The sequence below is a fragment of the Lipotes vexillifer genome, unplaced genomic scaffold (assembly GCF_000442215.2).
Source record: "Lipotes vexillifer unplaced genomic scaffold, Lipotes_vexillifer_v1.1 scaffold639, whole genome shotgun sequence".
NCBI lineage: Eukaryota > Metazoa > Chordata > Mammalia > Artiodactyla > Lipotidae > Lipotes > Lipotes vexillifer.
The window spans coordinates 2,796,911-2,815,093 of record NW_006786377.1 but is presented as its reverse complement, the minus strand read 5'-3'; the positions used below and the strand labels follow the sequence as shown (position 1 = coordinate 2,815,093).

Genomic DNA, 18,183 nt, shown 5'->3' with positions numbered 1-18,183 from the left:
GCTGGGCGCGCGAGCCATGGCCGCTGAGCCTGCGCATCCGGAGCCTGTGCTCCGCAACGGGAGAGGCCACAACAGTGAGAGGCCCAGGTACCAAAAAAAAAAAAAAAAAAGAAAGAAAAACCACCATAGGGTTCTTTTGCTGCTATTGTATGTGCTTTACTTGTTTCTGCCAGCAGGGAAGACCAGTCCTCATAAGTGTCATCTCAGGCCTGGGAGCAGCCACCCCTATAAGTAGGGCCTAGGAAACTGGACCATGGGCCATCCTGGTGTCTGCTCCTTCTGTTGCTAGGTTTTCTTCAGTCTGGCTATGGCAGTGGTGAAAACCTTAAGTAATCTGGAATAACACAGAAGTTTTTTGTATGTGAATAAAGTTTAGAAGGAGGCAGTCCCTGGCTGGCGTGGTGGCATCACTGAGTCATTAGGAACTCGGGCTCCTTCGATCTTGCTGCGCTGTGATCTTTGTTGTGCCGCCTCATCCAAGGTGGCAGATTCAGCGCTGCAGATCACATCCACGTTCCAGCCAGTGTCAAAGAGAAAATAAATCCAGTCTCAGTGAGGAGAGACATAATCTGAAAGGATTATTGCAAGGTGGGGAAAGGGACTGCTGCACTCTGCCCGGAAGCTCGACACACCTTTGAGAGGTAAGCAAAAGGCTTCTCTTCTATAGGGAGGAAAGACCCCAGTGTGAGAAAAGTGGGATGAAAGGGTGGCTTGATGGGATAGCAGATTAGAGAATGTTTTACCCTGAGGCCAGCTTATTCTCCTGGGGAGGTTGGGTGGTGGTAGAGCTGTTGACCAATCAGACCGAGGGTAGGTCAAAGTTTAGGAACTTGGGGGAAGGAAAGAAGCTTACCCAAAGTTTGATTAACAGGCATTTTGTGCTGATGGATCAGTGGAGACCAGCAGTTCAAGTAAATCATTTATGAACAAAGAATAGAACTTTGTGGGATCTGGAGACTAGGGAGCATTGGATGGTCGTGTCAGAATCATATAGGGAAGGTGGTTCTTTGCAGTACACAAAGGATGGGGGCATTTCTTAACCATCCCTGTTTTCCAGGATCACAGGGCTTAGTTCAACAAGTTCTTATCACCAGCAAGGAAAAGGAAGGACAAAGACCAAAGTCAGGATCCCACTCTTTGTCCTGAAAGCCACAGTTCTGCTTCCATTCCACTGGCCTGAACCTAATTGCTTGGCCTTTTTGCAAGGGAGGCGAGAAATGTGGTCTTTATACCAAGTGGCCCGAGATCATTTCTTAGCACAGCTAAAAATTAAGAGTTCATTACTAAGAAAGAACAGAAATTGGATATTGGGCAAACAGTTTCTACCACACTTGCCATTGTAAGATATTACCAATACTGACACCTGTCCTACCAGTACTAACAGAATGCAGAGAAATTTGTTTTCCCTTTGCAAAGGACACTCATTTTCTGCAGTAGAATTTGCATGTTTTTAGATTGTTTTGCCACTGGTATTGATAGCCCTTGACTTTTTTTTCCCCCTTGGCTTATTTAATTTTTTTCATTCAAATTTTTCTTTTTCCAGTTTGTCACAGTATTTTTAAAAAATTCTTATTGGAGTATAGTTGCTTTACAATACTGTGTTAGTTTATACTGTACAGCAAAGTGAATCAGCTATATTTATACATCTATCCCCTCTTTTTTTGGATTTCCTTCTCCTTTAGGTTCCCCTTGGCTTATTTTTTTGACAAGGAGTCACTTATTCACTCTTTTTCTTTGAAATTCTGATAAATGGGAATTTATATGATGGTGTTATGTTGGAAAAGAGTAACGATCTTAATTTATTAAGATTTTGTTGTTGTTGTTACCTCTAACTACGTTGGAGGTAACAGTAGTACCCTCACTTCATTCTGGCTGGGCTCTATGTATAGATGCCACCCTGTCTGACCACCCCCTACCCGCCATCACTCCATGTCAATTTCAGAGATTATACTATTATTATTGTTATTTTTTTGGTAATTTTATTTATTTATTTTTTTGTTGCGGTGCACGGGCTTCTCATTGCTATGGCTTCTCTTGCTGTGGAGCACGGGCCCTAGGCAAGTGGGCTTCAGTAGTTGCAGCACACGGGCTCAGTAGTTGTGTCTCACAGGCTCTAGAGCGCGGGCTCAGTAGTTGTGGCTCACGGGCTTCGTTACTCCAAGGCATGTGGGATCTTCCCGGACCAGGGATTGAACCCGTGTCCCCCGCATTGGCAGGCGGATTCTTAACCACTGTGCCACCAGGGAAGTCCCTGTTGTTGTTGTTATTGGTCTTGTCTTCTCTACTAGAATATTAGCTCCATGAGGGCAGATATTTTTTACAACTGTATTTCCTTTACTCAGAACTGGTACAAGGTAGATATTCAAAACATTCAACATTTGTTGAATGAATGACAGAATGATGAATATTAAACAAAATTTTCTTTCTGAGTTTTCTGAACATATCAAATAGCTTTTTCTTCTCTTACCAGGTAGAAATACCATCATGATTTTTGCTAGATAGTAAAACAGAAATGGTAAACCAACACTTCTCATAGTGAGATCCATATCTACGAGCTAGAATCTCTCTTAGTTATGAACAAGTAACATTGCTAAGTGAAATCCTGGCGTAAAATAGAGGTAAACAGAGAGGCCAGAGCATTGCTTATTTAATGACATACCTGGCCATTCAATAGCGATTATATTAGCTTCCCAAACTGCTTTGGTCTTTTTCATAAATAGCCAATTATTTTAGTGTTTCCTGTAAAATGGAGCTATCTATGCTTAGAGGTTTTCCGTCATAAGCCTTTGGAGATGCTTTCTAAATGCCATTCTGGTCCAGAGAACAGGAGGGCCTGAGTGTCATGTTTAGTAAGCTTTGGTTAAGCACAGTGTGCTTGAAACACAGGCTTCTCTGGGCCAGGTTGGAGTACTCGAGGTTCCTGAGTCCTGGCCTTCCTGAAAGTTGGCATTACATTGGGCTCAAATCTGATTGTGGATGGGGAATTGTCTTTTGCTGATCTCAGCTTTATTAACTGTTGAGCTTTGGTTTTGTTTTGTTCTGTTCTGGCAGAGGATAGAGCGATAAGAAAGACTTGAAGTCACTAAAAAATTCAGCCAAGCTTTTATAAACGTGGTTAGAGGGAACATAGACTTCTTCATTCTGCTTTACACCAGGTCTTCAACAAGGAGAAAAAGAAACTAAAACAGATGCATTTTTATGAATCTATCTTTGACGTAAAGCGTCTGTCCTTGGGCCTTATTTTTGCAAAACTGACTTTAGTTTTCACTTTAGATTATAGATGAGATCCTGAAGATTAATGAAGACACCAGAATACATGGCCTTGCCCTTCAGATCTCCGAGACCTCATTTAGCAACAAAATCCTCAATGCCTTGAAACCAGAAAAAGATGTGGATGGGTGAGAACATACAAAATAAAACAATCGACTCATTTGCTAAACTAGTTTTTCTACTGTGAATTCTTTAAAATTCTGCTCTTTCAACTATGTCAGTGATTGAGCCATGAATGAAATCATTCTCAATATTTCAGGAGTTGGAGGGCTTGTAAAATTATGCTTAAGAAAGTACGCATTTGAGAAAATACACTTGCCCTTTTGTAGTGCTTGGGTGCCGTTTTGGCCAAATCATACTCATTTGAGAAGCTCCTGTCTGACCTACAGAGTCCTTAGCCAGCTCTCCTCTTCTAATAGCTTCTCCTTTTCCTTGATAACTCTACCAAACGAGAGAAAAAACCCAGGGACCTGCTTCACCACAGTAGCACTTTCTGCCGTAGTCCCAGGCCAGCGGAGGAAAACAAAGCAAGCACTTACATTCATAACGTGAGGTTTTATTTGAAGTTTGAGGGAAAAACTGTGAATATCAGGTGCTCTGATATTGGTCTTAGACTCATGTCATGACGTGAGCTTCATGGGACAGGGATTACTGACCATCCGTATGGGAGTTCATGATGTTTCCTGCAAGTTAAAAACCTCATCTTCCTACATGGAAATAAGAAATGTTTGTATCGTGGCAAGAAAGAACGGGATATATTTAGCATTCCAGGGTCGGAAGCAAATTTATAACGTTAGTCTTGTAGGGACTGGATTGAGTGACCAGCACCTCACTGGCATACCCAGGTTCCCCCATTATCCTAGCCTTCTCTTGTGACTTAGGGCAGACTCAAAGATGAGTAGAAAATTGTCATGAAAATCTCCGATCCTATAGCAGACAAACCATAAAGGGGGAAGAGGCTCTAATCAATCAGAAAACATCCAGAATCCCAGGGTATCAAGGTGTAGTTTCCAGTCTTTCATAAAAAGAGAGAATTATGAAAACTTTTCCAAGTATCTCCATTTTGTTAGTAACCTGTATTGAGACCATCAATTTAAGCTAAATAGTTAGGGACTATTTTGTCCTTGGTTTGACCGAGGAAGAACACAGAAGGCATTGAAAGGACACCGTCCCTCATTTTTTTCCTTCATTTCCTTAAGGAGATAAGTACTGATGTCGAGTGGGGATCAGACCTTGAACCCAAGTCTTGCTAGGTCACCCCTGATTTCTAGGATTGGTTTTGGACTTTGATATTGATGGAGATGTAAATTTCCTCAGGATAAAGTGGCTGCAGGACCACAGCATTGCACACGTCCAGGGCCACCGTTCCATGTAGTCCGTTGAACAGAGCTCCGTAGTGTTGTGCAGTGAAGCCCCACGTGGCCTCCAGCTGCGGTCCTGCTGTCCAGGCAGAACCAGAGCGCCCAGCGTCGTCCTGACTCCTCAGGACCACATTGGAGTTGCCTGAGGGGCTGCTCTAGAAGCTGATGACCTCTATTCCTGCTCACTCTTTCATTTCTATTTAATAATTTAATATATCCTACCTATCTGTCGATGAAAATTCAATTAGCGATCAAGTTAAGAAGGAAAAAAGGGAATTTTATTCAAGCCAAACCAAGGATTATAACCCAGGAAGCAGATTCTCAGGAAGCTCTGAGAACTGTTCCGCCTGTTAGAAGTCGAAGGCACAGTCATATACATTTTTGAGAGAAAGGATTGCACATCAAAATGACATACTGGGCTTCCCTGGTGGTGCAGTGGTTGAGGGTCCACCTGCCGACGCAGGGGACGCGGGTTCGTGTCCCGGTCCGGGAGGATCCCACGTGCCGCAGAGCGGCTGGCCCCGTGAGCCATGGCCGCTGGGCCTGCGTGTCCGGAGCCTGTGCTCCGTAGTGGGAGAGGCCACAGTGGTGAGAGGCCCGCGTACCGCAAACAAAACAAAACAAACCCAAAAAATGACATACCGATGTTTTACGTAAAGTTCACCAAGGATATATAGTCCAGGTAAGCATGTACAGCGTGAGCAGCAAGTCACCATGACCCCCTACAGAGCTGGGAAAGAACACTGTTCTTTTAAGAAGTTACACCGCTAGTGTCAGAAGAAAACAATAAGCAGGGATTCTCATCTTTGAGGAGCTCTGGTTAATGTTTAACCCAGATACACACTGCACGTGAGGGAGGGAAGAGGCCCAAACAACCACACAGAGAGAATTTTATATTTAATTTTTTCTTGTCCTGCCTTAAAAGATAAATTTTATTTCAACATATCAAATATTGACTTGGATGTTATTTGGGATTAATTCATGTGAATTACAGATGAGTGAGTTTTGGCCAAACTTGACTTACTTGTTCTCTTATTTTTGGATTCAGAGTAACGGATGTAAACCTGGGGAAGTTGGTACGTGGGGACGCCCATGACTGTTTTGTTTCACCTGTGGCCAGAGCTGTAATTGAACTTCTTGAAAAGTCAGGTATGATGCTCCTTCAGAAATGTTGCTATTTTCTATTTTTTGTTATTTATGTGAGTTTTTAGTAAGGATTTGTTTCTGGAAGATACTTATTGAAACACAGAAGTGATATTCAGTGTCAGCTTTACTTTTCTCATCTTTTTTTTTTGTTTTTTTTGGGGGGTTTTTCTGGCGGTACGCGGGCCTCTCACTGTTGTGGCCTCTCCCGTTGCGGAGCACAGGCTCCGGACGCGCAGGCTCAGCGGCCATGGCTCACGGGCCCAGCCGCTCCGCGGCATGTGGGATCTTCCCGGACCGGGGCACGAACCCCTGTCCCCTGCATCAGCAGGCGGACTCTCAACCACTGCGCCACCAGGGAAGCCCTATTTTTCTCATCTTTTAGGAGATATGAATGACTGGCAAATTTTTCTAATAAGATTAGCTGTATTACAGTTTTAAAGAGACATTGGTAAAGATGAATGATTAACCTGTGTTTTCTCAGTTTCTCTTATGAAACCCTCAAAATAACCACAATGAAAAATGTTTCAAGTTTCAACTTCTCCTATCTGTCAATATGTAAACCTAGATAAGTTTTATATTTAAAACTTAAATGAAGATGCTGTCAGATATAGTTTAGGGTATAGAAACCTAGATTAGGATCTATCAGTGAGCACTGTCTCTTTCAGTAATCAGTATTTAATTTTTTCTGTACACCAGCTTGAGTGAAAAGGAGACAATGCCCCTCCCCTACACCCAAACATGAAATGATTGAACAAAAATTCCAAAATATATACCAAAGTTCTATTAGAAGATTAACTTTCAAGATATACCTTTAGGACATTAGCCATTAAGCTCAAATCTCTGAGATAATCCGTATAGACAGTGTTTCTCCATCATATGGATAATTAGGAGGATGATTCTAGGTCACTCTACCATAAAGTTTGCAAAGAAGGAATAAGTTATGGCTTATAGTCATTGTAGGTTTGGTGCTCAGAGGGCCAAGTTTTAAAAGGCTATTGTTTTGCAGCCAATTAAGCCAACCCTGCTCTTTTCCCCGTGGGAGCCCAGTGTGCAATGGCTGCAAACAGCCGCCTCCTTGGTAGTGTGTGCAGCCTCTTGCCTGTATGGGTTGCCCTAAGGGTCTTCGAGACAGCCCTTTCCAGTGGACATTCATGTCTGCCATGTTGTTCCCAGTCTGGGCTCCAGACAGGTATGTGCGGTGCCTTTGGAAAGCCCCAGGGCACAGTGGCCTGGGTCCACATTGGCCAAATCTTAATGTCCATCCGCACCAAGCTGCAGAACAAGGAGCATGTGATTGAGGCCCTGCACAGGCCGAGTTCAAGTTCCCCGGGCCGCCAGAAGATTCACATCTCCCAAGAAGTGGGGATTTACTAAGTTTAATGCGGATGAATATGAAAACATGGTGGTAGAAAAGTGGCTCATCCCAGATAGCTGTGGGATCAAATACATCCCTAATCGTGGCCCCCTGGACAAATGGCAAGCCCTTCACTCATGAGAGCATTGGCGCTGTCCCCTCCTTAATCACGCCCACCAATAAATACTGCTTTCCTGTCCAAAAATTAAATTAAATTATAATAAAAGCTATTTTTCCTTACATTAAAGCTGTATGGGAGGAAGACTTTGAAGTTTTGATTATAATACTGAATTTCCATTTGGTGGGTAGGTGTCAACTTAGATGGAAAGAAGATCTTGGTAATAGGAGCCCATGGGTCTTTGGAAGCCACCCTGCAATGCCTGTTCCAGAGAAAAGGGTCCATGACAATGAGCTCCCAGTGGAAAACACCTCAGCTTCAGAGCAAGGTAAGCATCTTTCATGTTGGAAACATATCCTTCAACGCCTGTATTAGAAAAGGAGGACTGAAATGCATAGGCTGATCGTTTAACATAAAAAGTTAGACAAAGAACAGCAGAAAATCACAAAGGATGAAAACAAAAGAGCAGAGATTACTGAAATAGAAAACAAATATGTAATATGAGAGGTTATCAGCAAAGCCAAGAGATAGTTCTTGGAAAAGTCTAGTAAAATAGACACACCACTAGCCAAAGTAATTAAGACAAAAAGAGAGAACACCAGCAATGTTAGGAGCAAACAAGGGGACATAACCACAGAAGCAAAAATTATTTTTAAAAAAGGAGAATATGAACAGCTTTATGTTGATAAATTTGAAAAATTGTATGGAATGAAAACTTTCCTAGAAACTGTAACTTACAAAATGGATTCAAGTAAAATTGAGTAGTCTTATAATTGAAGACATTGAATCAGTCTACCCAGCAAACAAGCAAACAAAAAAAGGCACTAGGTTGTTTTATAAATGAGTTACCACAGTAAAGAACATTTTCTCTGGAGAACAGAAAAAGAACATTTCCTAACTCATTGTATGAGTGCCCAGTGCAGACAATGACAAGATGCTAAAGGATAATTACAGGCCAATTTCACCTGTAACGTAGATGAAATAATCGTTAGCAAAATAGAAAACCAAAGCCAGCATCCCATTGGGACTATCATAGGATTGCAGGGGGGTCTGACATTAAAATCTGTTAAAATGTATTAATGTAATTCACCACATTAACAGATTAAAAACTATACTGTCACCATAGTCGATGCAGAAAAGCCACTAGATAAAATCTAATGTTCATTAGGATTTTTTCCTGAGAAAAACATTAGACTAGGAATTTAAGGAAATTCCTTAACAAGATAAAACATCTATAAAAACTTAGAGTAAAAAATCTCATTGAACAGTGTAATATTAGAAATATTTTCTTAAACTAGGAAAGACAAGGACGCCTGTGATTAGTACTCCTAACCAGCATTGTGTGGGAATTCCTAGACAATGCAGTAATATGAAGAAAGCAAGCAAGAAAATTCATAATGATCAGAAAGGAAGACACCAAACTGTCGTCAATCCTGGGTAATATGATTACATAAAAAGTCCAAAAGAACCTATTAAAATATCAGAATTAGTAAGAGTTCATCTGGGTTCTTGGATGTCAGATCAACATGCAAAAATCAATTGCATTTCTAAACACTACTCCCCACAGTTAGAAAGTTAATTTTTAAAGAAATACAATTTATGATAACAGTGAGAATATAAGGTATCTAGGAATATATTTAACAAAAGTTATTTCTGACCTTTTGAAAGAAATTATATAATTTTGATGAATGTCATTAAGAAGACCCAGTTAAAAGCAGAGATACCATATTCACGGATCAGAAGACTCATATTTTTTTCCTTTAATTTATTTATTTATTTTATTTATTTATTTTTGGCCGCGTTGGGTCTTCCTTGCTGCGTGCGTGCTTTCTCTAGTTGCGGAGAGTGGGGACTACACTTCGTTGCGGTGCGTGGGCTTCTCATTGCAGTGGCTTCTCTTGTTGCGGAGCGTGGGCTCTAGGCACGCGGGCTTCCGTAGTTGTGGCTCGCGGGCCCTAGAGCGCAGGCTCAGTAGTTGTGGCGCATGGGCTTCATTGCTCCGTGGCACGTGGGAACTTCCCGGACCAGCGCTTGAACCCATATTCCCTGCATTGGCAGGCGGATTCTTAACCACTGCGCCACCAGGGAAGCCCAATAAGACATCTTAAAGGTACTAATTCTCCCCAAATCAGTCTATACATTTGAATCAGAATCCTGACACAGGGCTTCCCTGGTGGCGCAGCAGTTGAGAGTCCGCCTGCCGATGCAGGGGACACGGGTTCGTGCCCCGGTCCGGGAAGATCCCACATGCCGCGGAGCGGCTGGGCCCGTGAGCCGTGGCCACTGAGCCTGCGCATCCGGGGCTTGTGCTCCGCAACGGGAGGCCGCAGCAGTGAGAGGCCCGCGTACCACAAGAAAAAAAACAGAATCCTGACATAATATTATTGTGTAGACGTTGACGGGCTGATTCCATTTACACGGAAGCACAAGGACAAAAACAAGACAATTTTGAAGAAAACTAGAGCTGTAAATATCCACAAGAAAGAATTTTTAAAAACAGCATTCATTGGAAAAAAGCACGTTGCAGAAGGCTGTATTTCATCTAACACCATTTATATAAGGTTTTAAATCAGTACCATGTATATATTTTTAGGGCTACATACATATAAAGTAAAAGTATAAAGAAAGGAGTGGAAACTGTGAACCAGATCAGGAAAACCATGACAGGACAAAGATGTGCAGGTAGGTAAGAGGAGACTAGGGGACCTTCACTTGTGTTGGTCATGCCTTTCCTTAAACTAGCCAGTGGGCGGGATGTCCAGGTGTGTTATGTTATTCTTTTACATTTCCATGTCTGAAATAGTTAATAAAGTTTTTAATTTCAACAACTGACAGTGAATATCACAGATTTCAAGCAAAGTGAAGTTAAATTAAAAGCGCATTAAGTACAATAAATTCCTAAAATCCAAAAATACATGTTCTTCACTTTGAAGCCTGAGGATGGAAACCAACAAGTTGTAGTCCTGTCCAGGGGAGACGGGCCTCTTGACTGAGATTTGTAATTTTTCAGTGGCAGGTGGATCTGATGTACATAATTCCTTTTTGTTTTAAAATAGCCCAGCAACATGGTCTTGCAATTGAACTCAAACATATGTGCTTTTTCAGTGGTCACCACATGGTGGCAGCCTATTCAAGAAAATTCAAGGACAATGTTTTCATACTTGATAGAGGCCAGGATTTTAGGTTGGGAAGCTTAGTAGAAGAGGACAGTAAACTTGCCCTGAACTGAACAGCTGTGACGCAAAAGAGAAAAATGCCTTCATTGGCAATTCAGTGTTTTCACAGCTGTCACAGATACTTTTGCTAGTTGTATCTGTATTTTTGAACAACAGAGACATCTTTCAAAGTGCTTTTTTTATTTTGGAAATAAATCACCTTGACTCTTTTGGATAAAGCCCACCCTAACTTTGAGAACGATGATCACAAGGCTTTACTCTCCAGAGAATCTAGAAATTGAACAGCATTCTGGTTCCCTCATGTCTAAGAAGGCTCTTTTCAATAGCTGACATCGCACACACATTTTGTTTTCCTAAGTCCGTGGCACTTAGAGTGGCACCGCTGTGAATCTTATAGGCTGTCAACTTCCACTCTTTTTATTGCTTCAACTTTATAGCCAAAAATAGGGGAAAATTCCGGGCTCCCTGTACTTGTCTTTAAAGTTCATTTGGTCTCTGGTGTTTGGCCCTCTCTACCTGGCTTACTTACATACAACAGGCTCCCCTCACACCACAGGATAGAGGCTGTATCTTTCCATATTTGGTGCTAGCAGCCAGCTTCGCTAGTCACTTACCTCCCGCTGATATGCCTCCATGCTTCTGCCTGACATTTGACTTTTCAATATTCCTACATTTTATTTCTAAAACACAGGCCATTGCTGGGCCTGGTTTCAGAGGGTGAGTGCGCCCTCTGCAGACCACAGTGATGGCAATTAATGTGGTGCAAAGAACACCTAGGCCCAAGTTAGTGTCCTAGGACACCTGAATGGGACAGGCTGTGTCCACCCGTGGAAAACCTTCACTGTGAGAATCCTTGAAAGTATAAATTTAACAACAGATTCAGATTTTTGTTTTCTAATTCCATCAACAATGCATTTTAAGATTATAGTACATTATAAGTGCATCTGAACAGTGCATTTTAAGATTATGGTCCATTTATCTTCTCATTATCAACAATGCTGAGTATCAGGGAGAGAAAAGAGCAAGCAAAGGATTATAGCTATTAGGTCACAGGACGTTATCTTTGTAAAGCATTTCTTACCTGCTTATTTGTACCTGACATGGGACAAGACCCCCTGCTGGCCATCTGGTGGGGGATTTCCAAAACGAGCGGGGTGAGGGTTTGGGGATCAGGGGGTGACTGTAACACTGGAGTCCTGTCCACCACCTCCTAAACTACACATAGCCTTTCAAGTTTGGGATGACCTTGAAGCAGTCGCAGCCGGCTGCAACCAGTAGAAACTGTCTTTGAAGGTCTGGAGTCAGAGACAACATTTGTGTTTTCGGGAAGCAATAAAACATAGGCATTGGTGGAGACAGCTCTGGATTCAAGCCTTATCTGTTGTTTAACCTCTCTGAGCCTGTCTCCTTATGTGGAGAATGGGGATCATAATACTCCCTGCCTCATGGGGCTGCTGTGAGAATTCAGTGATCATGTAAGTTTGCTTAGCACAGGATCCCTGGTAATAGCTTGGCTGTTATTGATGGTGAGTCAGGAGGGACACTGGTAAGTTTCACCATACAGATGTGCAGTTGATCCTCAGTGTGGAAATGGAACGGCCAGTGGGTGATCACACTGTAAGGAGATAATAAAAAATCAGGACCCAGGGTTCCTTATTGGGGGAAAACTAAGAGAGACAGTGTCCCTGAGAGAGTGGGTGCCCAGCTTTGGCCAGTCCGGGCTCTCCCTCTGGTCCTCACCTCCAGGGCTGTGGACCTCTTCCTTCCCTGATGCCTGTGTTACTCAAGCTGCTCCACTTCAAATCATGTCTCCCGGGGATTCCTGGTTTACCAGTCACTCCTTCCAGGAATAGTAGTCCTTCCTACGATTTTGAGGAGTAGTTACATTGAGTTAGTTAAATAGAAATGGATCCCTTCTCTAACAGCCTGCCTAGATCTAAAGATAGTCTTTGGATACTGATTACGCATAAAATCTCATGGAGTCTGAACATGAGAATTGAGATTTGCCTTTTTAGAGAGGTACAGAAAAGAGAGTTGACTTCTGTATCTGGTAGCTTGATAGTTTATGCCCCTCTGAGTGTATGATTGAAAATTAAGAATAAGTTTCCTGCTCTGTTTTGCAGCATCAAAACAAAGACGGATTCTGCTTTGAGAGGCATTCTGTATTTACATGGGAGAGGGGAAGAATGTCTGGGCACTGATCCAAATTAGCTACACACTATGGAGCATCAGCTGTTGGTACCCCCAAGCACTGGGTGTGATGTTTCGGGGTCCAGATAAGGAATTGCCCTCCTTCCTCCACCCAAACGAAGGCCCCTCACTCAGCTCCCCAGGCCCTGGAGTAGAATGACACCTTTATGTAGGAGGGGACAGCCATCCGCCCTGTGAAAATTGGCCTAGATTTGGAGATGTCCTCTTCCTCACCCCAAGGAGTTCACTCTGATACCAAAAGCAAATGTTCTGCATTTAGTATTTATGAGGCGGAGTGGTACCCCTCTCCTGGGAAGAGAGGCTGGCAGGCACCCCGGGGCTGCGCTTACACGCCCTCACTTGCTCCACTGGCTGGAAAGCCTCTTCTGAATCTGCGGTCGGGCGCAGCTGGAAGATGATGGCAAAACGGCCTCCAGCTGCAGCGAATCAGGTCGATCCCAGCTGCGTGTATAAGAAATAACCCCAGAATAAGAGAACCGTTGTATTTTGTTTGTCTCAGAAGATCTTGTTTCTCCTGAGCACAGAGAGCGTCAAAACCAGCACTAACAGAAGAAGGAAGAACAGGTCTTTCACACTCGAAGGATCAAAGTAGGCTGTTTTCTTGAGCCAAGCTAAATTATCACAGTCATTTCCACTTTAAATTCGGTACGTAGCATGGCTTACAAAAGGCCTTAAAAAGGGAATTGGAAAATTCTAAATATATGTGTATTATACATATGAGATTTTGAAAAAGTAATCTATTTTCCAGAGACTGTGGGGAAAACCCTAGCTTTTGTTTTTTGGCCCAGCCACGTGGCTTACAGGATCTTAGTTCCCTGACCGGGGATCGAACCCCAGGCTGACGGCAGTGAAAGTGCGAAGTCCTAACCACTGGACCACCAGGGAATTCCTGGAAAACCCTAGCTCTTTTCTTTTTGTGGTACGCGGGCCTCTCACCGTTGTGGCCTCTCCCGTTGCGGAGCACAGGCTCCGGACGCGCAGGCTCAGCGGCCATGGCTCGTGGGCCCAGCTGCTCCATGGCATGTGGGGTCTTCCCGGACCGGGGCACGAACCCGTGTCCCCTGCATCGGCAGGCGGACTCTCAACCACTGCGCCACCAGGGAAGCCCAACCCTAGCTTTTAAACTGGACTAGATTGGCAAGTTACACGAGTTTTTTTTTTCTTTTTTATATTTATAATTTTTAATGCATTTGTCTTTTAAATCGGGTAGGAAATTATAAGTGTAGTTTCAAACAAAAAATACAAGAATACTGGCTTTTCTGGAGATCTTCATTTCTTCACACAGCTTGGAGTTACTGACTAGTGTCTTTTCACTTCTTGTAGAGCAGGTCTAATGGTAACAAACTCCCTCCACTTTGTTTACTATGCAAATGTATTCATTTCTCCCCTTTTTTTTTTTCGAAGTACATTTTTGCTGGATATAGAATTCTCAGTTGACAGATCTTTTTTTCTTCAGGCACTTTAAATATGTCATCCCACTGCCTTCTGGCCTGATGAGCATGATAATTCTTTTTCACCAGAGAGGCTACACTTAAACCAGTAACATATGGTAACAGCAGTAAGGACAGCTAATAATCATTGAGTTAGTGGTTACTGTGAACCAGGACTGTCCTTCACTTGTGTTATCTCGTTGATTCTGCAGCCATCCTATTAGGACTCTCATTCTTCCCATATCATAGATGAGGAAACTGAGGCTCAGAGAAGTAAAGAGACTGTGCAAATGTATATAATTTGAAAATGATAGAGGTGGCAGTACAGCCAGTATTTTTAGCCACTATCCCATGTCAGCTCTTATACCAGATAATCACAAAACCAAATCTTTAAAAGTACCTTTAAAGTCTAATCTTTAAAACCCAAAAGTATCTGACAGCTCGGGTGGGCAACACCAGCGGGACCAAGGCCCAAGACATTAGACTTGGGTTGAGTTCACCATCGCTTCATTCCCACAGTTAATAGTCCCACAGATATCTTCCTAAGATAAGGAAGCCAGTTGCTCCCTGAGCCCTGGGCTTCTCACCACCCCTCCAGGGGCACTCTTCAGAACGGATGTGGCCACCCTCTTAAGAGGGCAGGGTGGGGGGCACCCTGGTCAGGTGTGTGGACACGCAGTACAGCCTCATCGATGTGAGTCCCTCCCCCCACCCCACCCCCCTGTAGTGGCTGGGTGGAGAAGATACCACCGACCCCGGGGCAGCACAGATCTTGTGCCAAGCAAATACCAAGGCTACTGAGTAATGTGTGATTAAGTGACCTGGATAATGTAGCCCCCTGAGTTTCTTTGACAGATCTTTCAACATTCATGGACTGCAAATGCCTTTGGATGTCAGCTCCCATTCCTCTCACTCTTGCTTCTGCCTGATCATTGCCTTGCTTATTAACACCAGAGAAGGAGGTGAATAGAACTTTTTAAAAAGCCCCCAAATCAGGCCATTTATATTTAGCAGCATTGAGAAAGGGATCTGAGAGAATCTGTTGAAACTTGGCGTGAGATCCAAAGGGGGCGTGTGAAGTCTCAGATGGTTCAAGGCAGGTACTGCACAAAGGAAGGGCTCCAGGCTGTGTCCTGCAGAGATCAGGCCAGTGACATCACCTCCCGTCCACCTACAGATCATCCCTGCTTGCCTGTCCGCACCATCGGCAGAGCCTGGCTCTATCTTTTACCCCTTATTCTCCAGTGTAAATGCTTCCTAAGGATGTAGAATTAGAATACTCTAGTTGGTAGGTCTTAACATAATCTATAATGGTAAAGCACCTTACATTTGTGTACAGAGTTCGTTTTCAAAGTCTTTTCATATACTAGCTCACTAGCGTTATATCCTGAAAGCAAGGTGTTATGTATGGTGCCTCGACCCTGGTTGTCAGTGAAAAGGAGCAGAGTCTGGATATGAATCCGGGTCTTATAAACCCCACCTGCCACGCTCTTCCCTCTGCACCTCAATTCCTCTCTGTCAAGTGCAGCTTCTTTACTTCTCCAAGGAGGCAGCTGAGGCCAGAGAGTTACTCAGGGGTAGTGGGATGCAGAAATCCTATGTGAGTCCCAGGGTTCAGGATTGGAAAGCACAAGTATGGCGGGAAATGCGACGCAACGCTGAATTTCCCACAGTCTCATCAATTCACCTTAACTTCAACACGGCATAACCGTAAATCATAAGGCTGTCCTGCCTCTGTGAAGTGCGGCTTGCTTCTCGTGGGTCTGGGGACCACAACTTGGTCTTCTCCACATTTTTGTGCTACGTGGTTCTGAGTCTTTGTCATATTAGATTGTCTCTCATCACACATACACACAGGCACAGACACACACACACGGGTGTGAGCTCATGCTCTCTCTGTGTGTGTGTCTCAGCCCTACTTTTTAGTTTTATTTCTTCCTAGGGTGCGAGAAAGGGAATTATTCTTTTGTTGTTGTTGTTGTTGTTGTTGTTGTACACGGGCCTCTCACTGTTGTGGCCTCTCCCGTTGCGGAGCCCAGGCTCCGGACGCGCAGGCTCAGCGGCCACGGCTCACGGGCCCAGCCGCTCCGCGGCATGTGGGATCTTCCGGGACCGGGGCACGAACCCGCGTCCCCTGCATCGGCAGGCGGACTCTCAACCACTGCGCCACCAGGGAAGCCCAAGGGAATTATTCTTGATGAATCAAAGTATATCCATTACTAGATTTGAGGTTGCATTTTCCTTTTATCATCCATCATAATTTATGTGAGAATCAAGTAAACTTGAAGAGGGATTAACTGTCTTTTCTGTATCATTTGGGGCACAAACCCGCGTCCCCCCGCATCGGCAGGCGGACTCTCAACCACTGCGCCACCAGGGAAGCCCAAGGGAATTATTCTTGATGAATCAAAGTATATCCATTACTAGATTTGAGGTTGCATTTTCCTTTTATCATCCATCATAATTTATGTGAGAATCAAGTAAACTTGAAGAGGGATTAACTGTCTTTTCTGTATCATTTGGGACACAACTGGCTATATCTTTGATACACTCTTCTCATACGTTGAGCAGTAAATATGTTGAATGATGAAGTAAGACATGAACGTTTTAGAAAAAGGAAGGTCATTTATTAACCTTTGGGGGAAAAATTGGGGAGATAAGTGCTGTGATCATACTCCCAAATTATCCATTTGGCTTGTAGTCATTCTGTTTTATGAAATAGGTCTTAATTTTAAAAGCCAATAATGTCCTACTGATCACAGATGAGAGTGGAAAAAAGAAACATCGGCAATTCCAGAAAGGAAAAAAATTCTCTGGGATGAGATCACTTGCTGAAGTGGGGGAGGTACCTTTTGCTGAGACTCATTCTCTTATCTTTTGCCAAAGTATTACAACATCTGAATGAACATGGTTTGACGTTCTTATTTTCGAGTGTTTACACAGTTATTTTGATGTTCTCATTTGATAGTATGCTTAATATTGCAGGAAAGTATGTATATTTATCCATGGGTACAAAGCAAGAATCCTTTGGTAGATATTCAGTTAATTCGAATAAAAAGTTAGACATTCTAAGTTTGAATAATTTATGGATAAACAGGGACTCTGCTCATGAAAAACTCTGCCTCAGTGAAATCTCCATAGGCAGGGAATACACTGGACTCAAAGGGCAAGAGTTTACCCAGGCATGGTTGCCAATACCCATTTCTATAATAAAGTCACTGATGAGTTCCTAATTGCCAAAAACGGAGGGTTTTTTTGCTTTTAGCTTGCTTCGCCACTGGGCATCACTGGAACCGGTGCCTGCTTGAAGACACCCAGTCCTTCCTGTATCTGGGGTCGCACCAGAGTCATGTCATTTATTCCCGTCTTTTGTCATTTACGATGAGTGCTCCCAAGGGATGCATTAAACACCTTTTTCTCCCCATTCTACCTGTTTCCCTTGGGGATCTCGTCCAAGCTTTAGTTTTAACTATGTCTATAATGCTGGCAGATCCCAGCCTGCACCCCCATCCTCCTGACCTTCCTCAGTTCCAGGCATCCCGCTTCCTACCAGACCTGTCCTCTGCCTGCTGCAGTAGAATGCTTTCCCGCTCAGCCCCTCCAATCCTTCTCAATCCAGCATCCAGAGGAATCTTCCTAAAACACAGCTGATGGTGTGAGGGCAACCAGAGTAGCCCAGTCTGACAACTACTTATCTGTTAGCAAGAAAAGGCCAGCAAATTTGGGAATTTGGCATTTATTGAAAGAAAGTGACATTTAATAAAAAAGAAAAACACTTCACTCTTTTTAGGACTTTGCCATGAGATAGCCACGGGGCCTCCACGCCACATGAGATTTCACAGACACACCCTGTCATTGCAGAGCACTGTGAAAACTCTTCTGCGGAACATGATGTGATCTGTAAAGCCGCTCACCCGGCTTGCACTAACCACAAAGTGTCCCAGTTCATTGAAAGTGAAAGAATGAGGGCCGGGTCACCTCCCACCCTGCCTCCCTGCCTCCCTCCCTCCCTCCCTCCCTCCCTCCCTCGGGGCCCCTCCTTGTACTTAACTGTGTGTGACAGCTGCCGGATGTCCCTGTCGCACGGGGACTGCCGGGTGTTAGACACTAGCAACGT

The 18,183-nt window shown here is 43.6% G+C and overlaps 1 protein-coding gene across 1 annotated transcript in view; it reads left to right on the top strand.

Moving 5' to 3' along the window:
• MTHFD1L (methylenetetrahydrofolate dehydrogenase (NADP+ dependent) 1 like) overlaps window positions 1-18,183 on the top strand; it is a 194,981-nt gene that overhangs the window by 6,460 nt on the left and 170,338 nt on the right. The window contains exons 5-7 of the mRNA XM_007458769.1: window positions 3,274-3,398; window positions 5,680-5,780; window positions 7,441-7,577. Of these exons, the coding sequence (XP_007458831.1) occupies window positions 3,274-3,398; window positions 5,680-5,780; window positions 7,441-7,577 (363 nt within the window). The remainder of the gene's footprint in view (window positions 1-3,273; window positions 3,399-5,679; window positions 5,781-7,440; window positions 7,578-18,183) is intronic.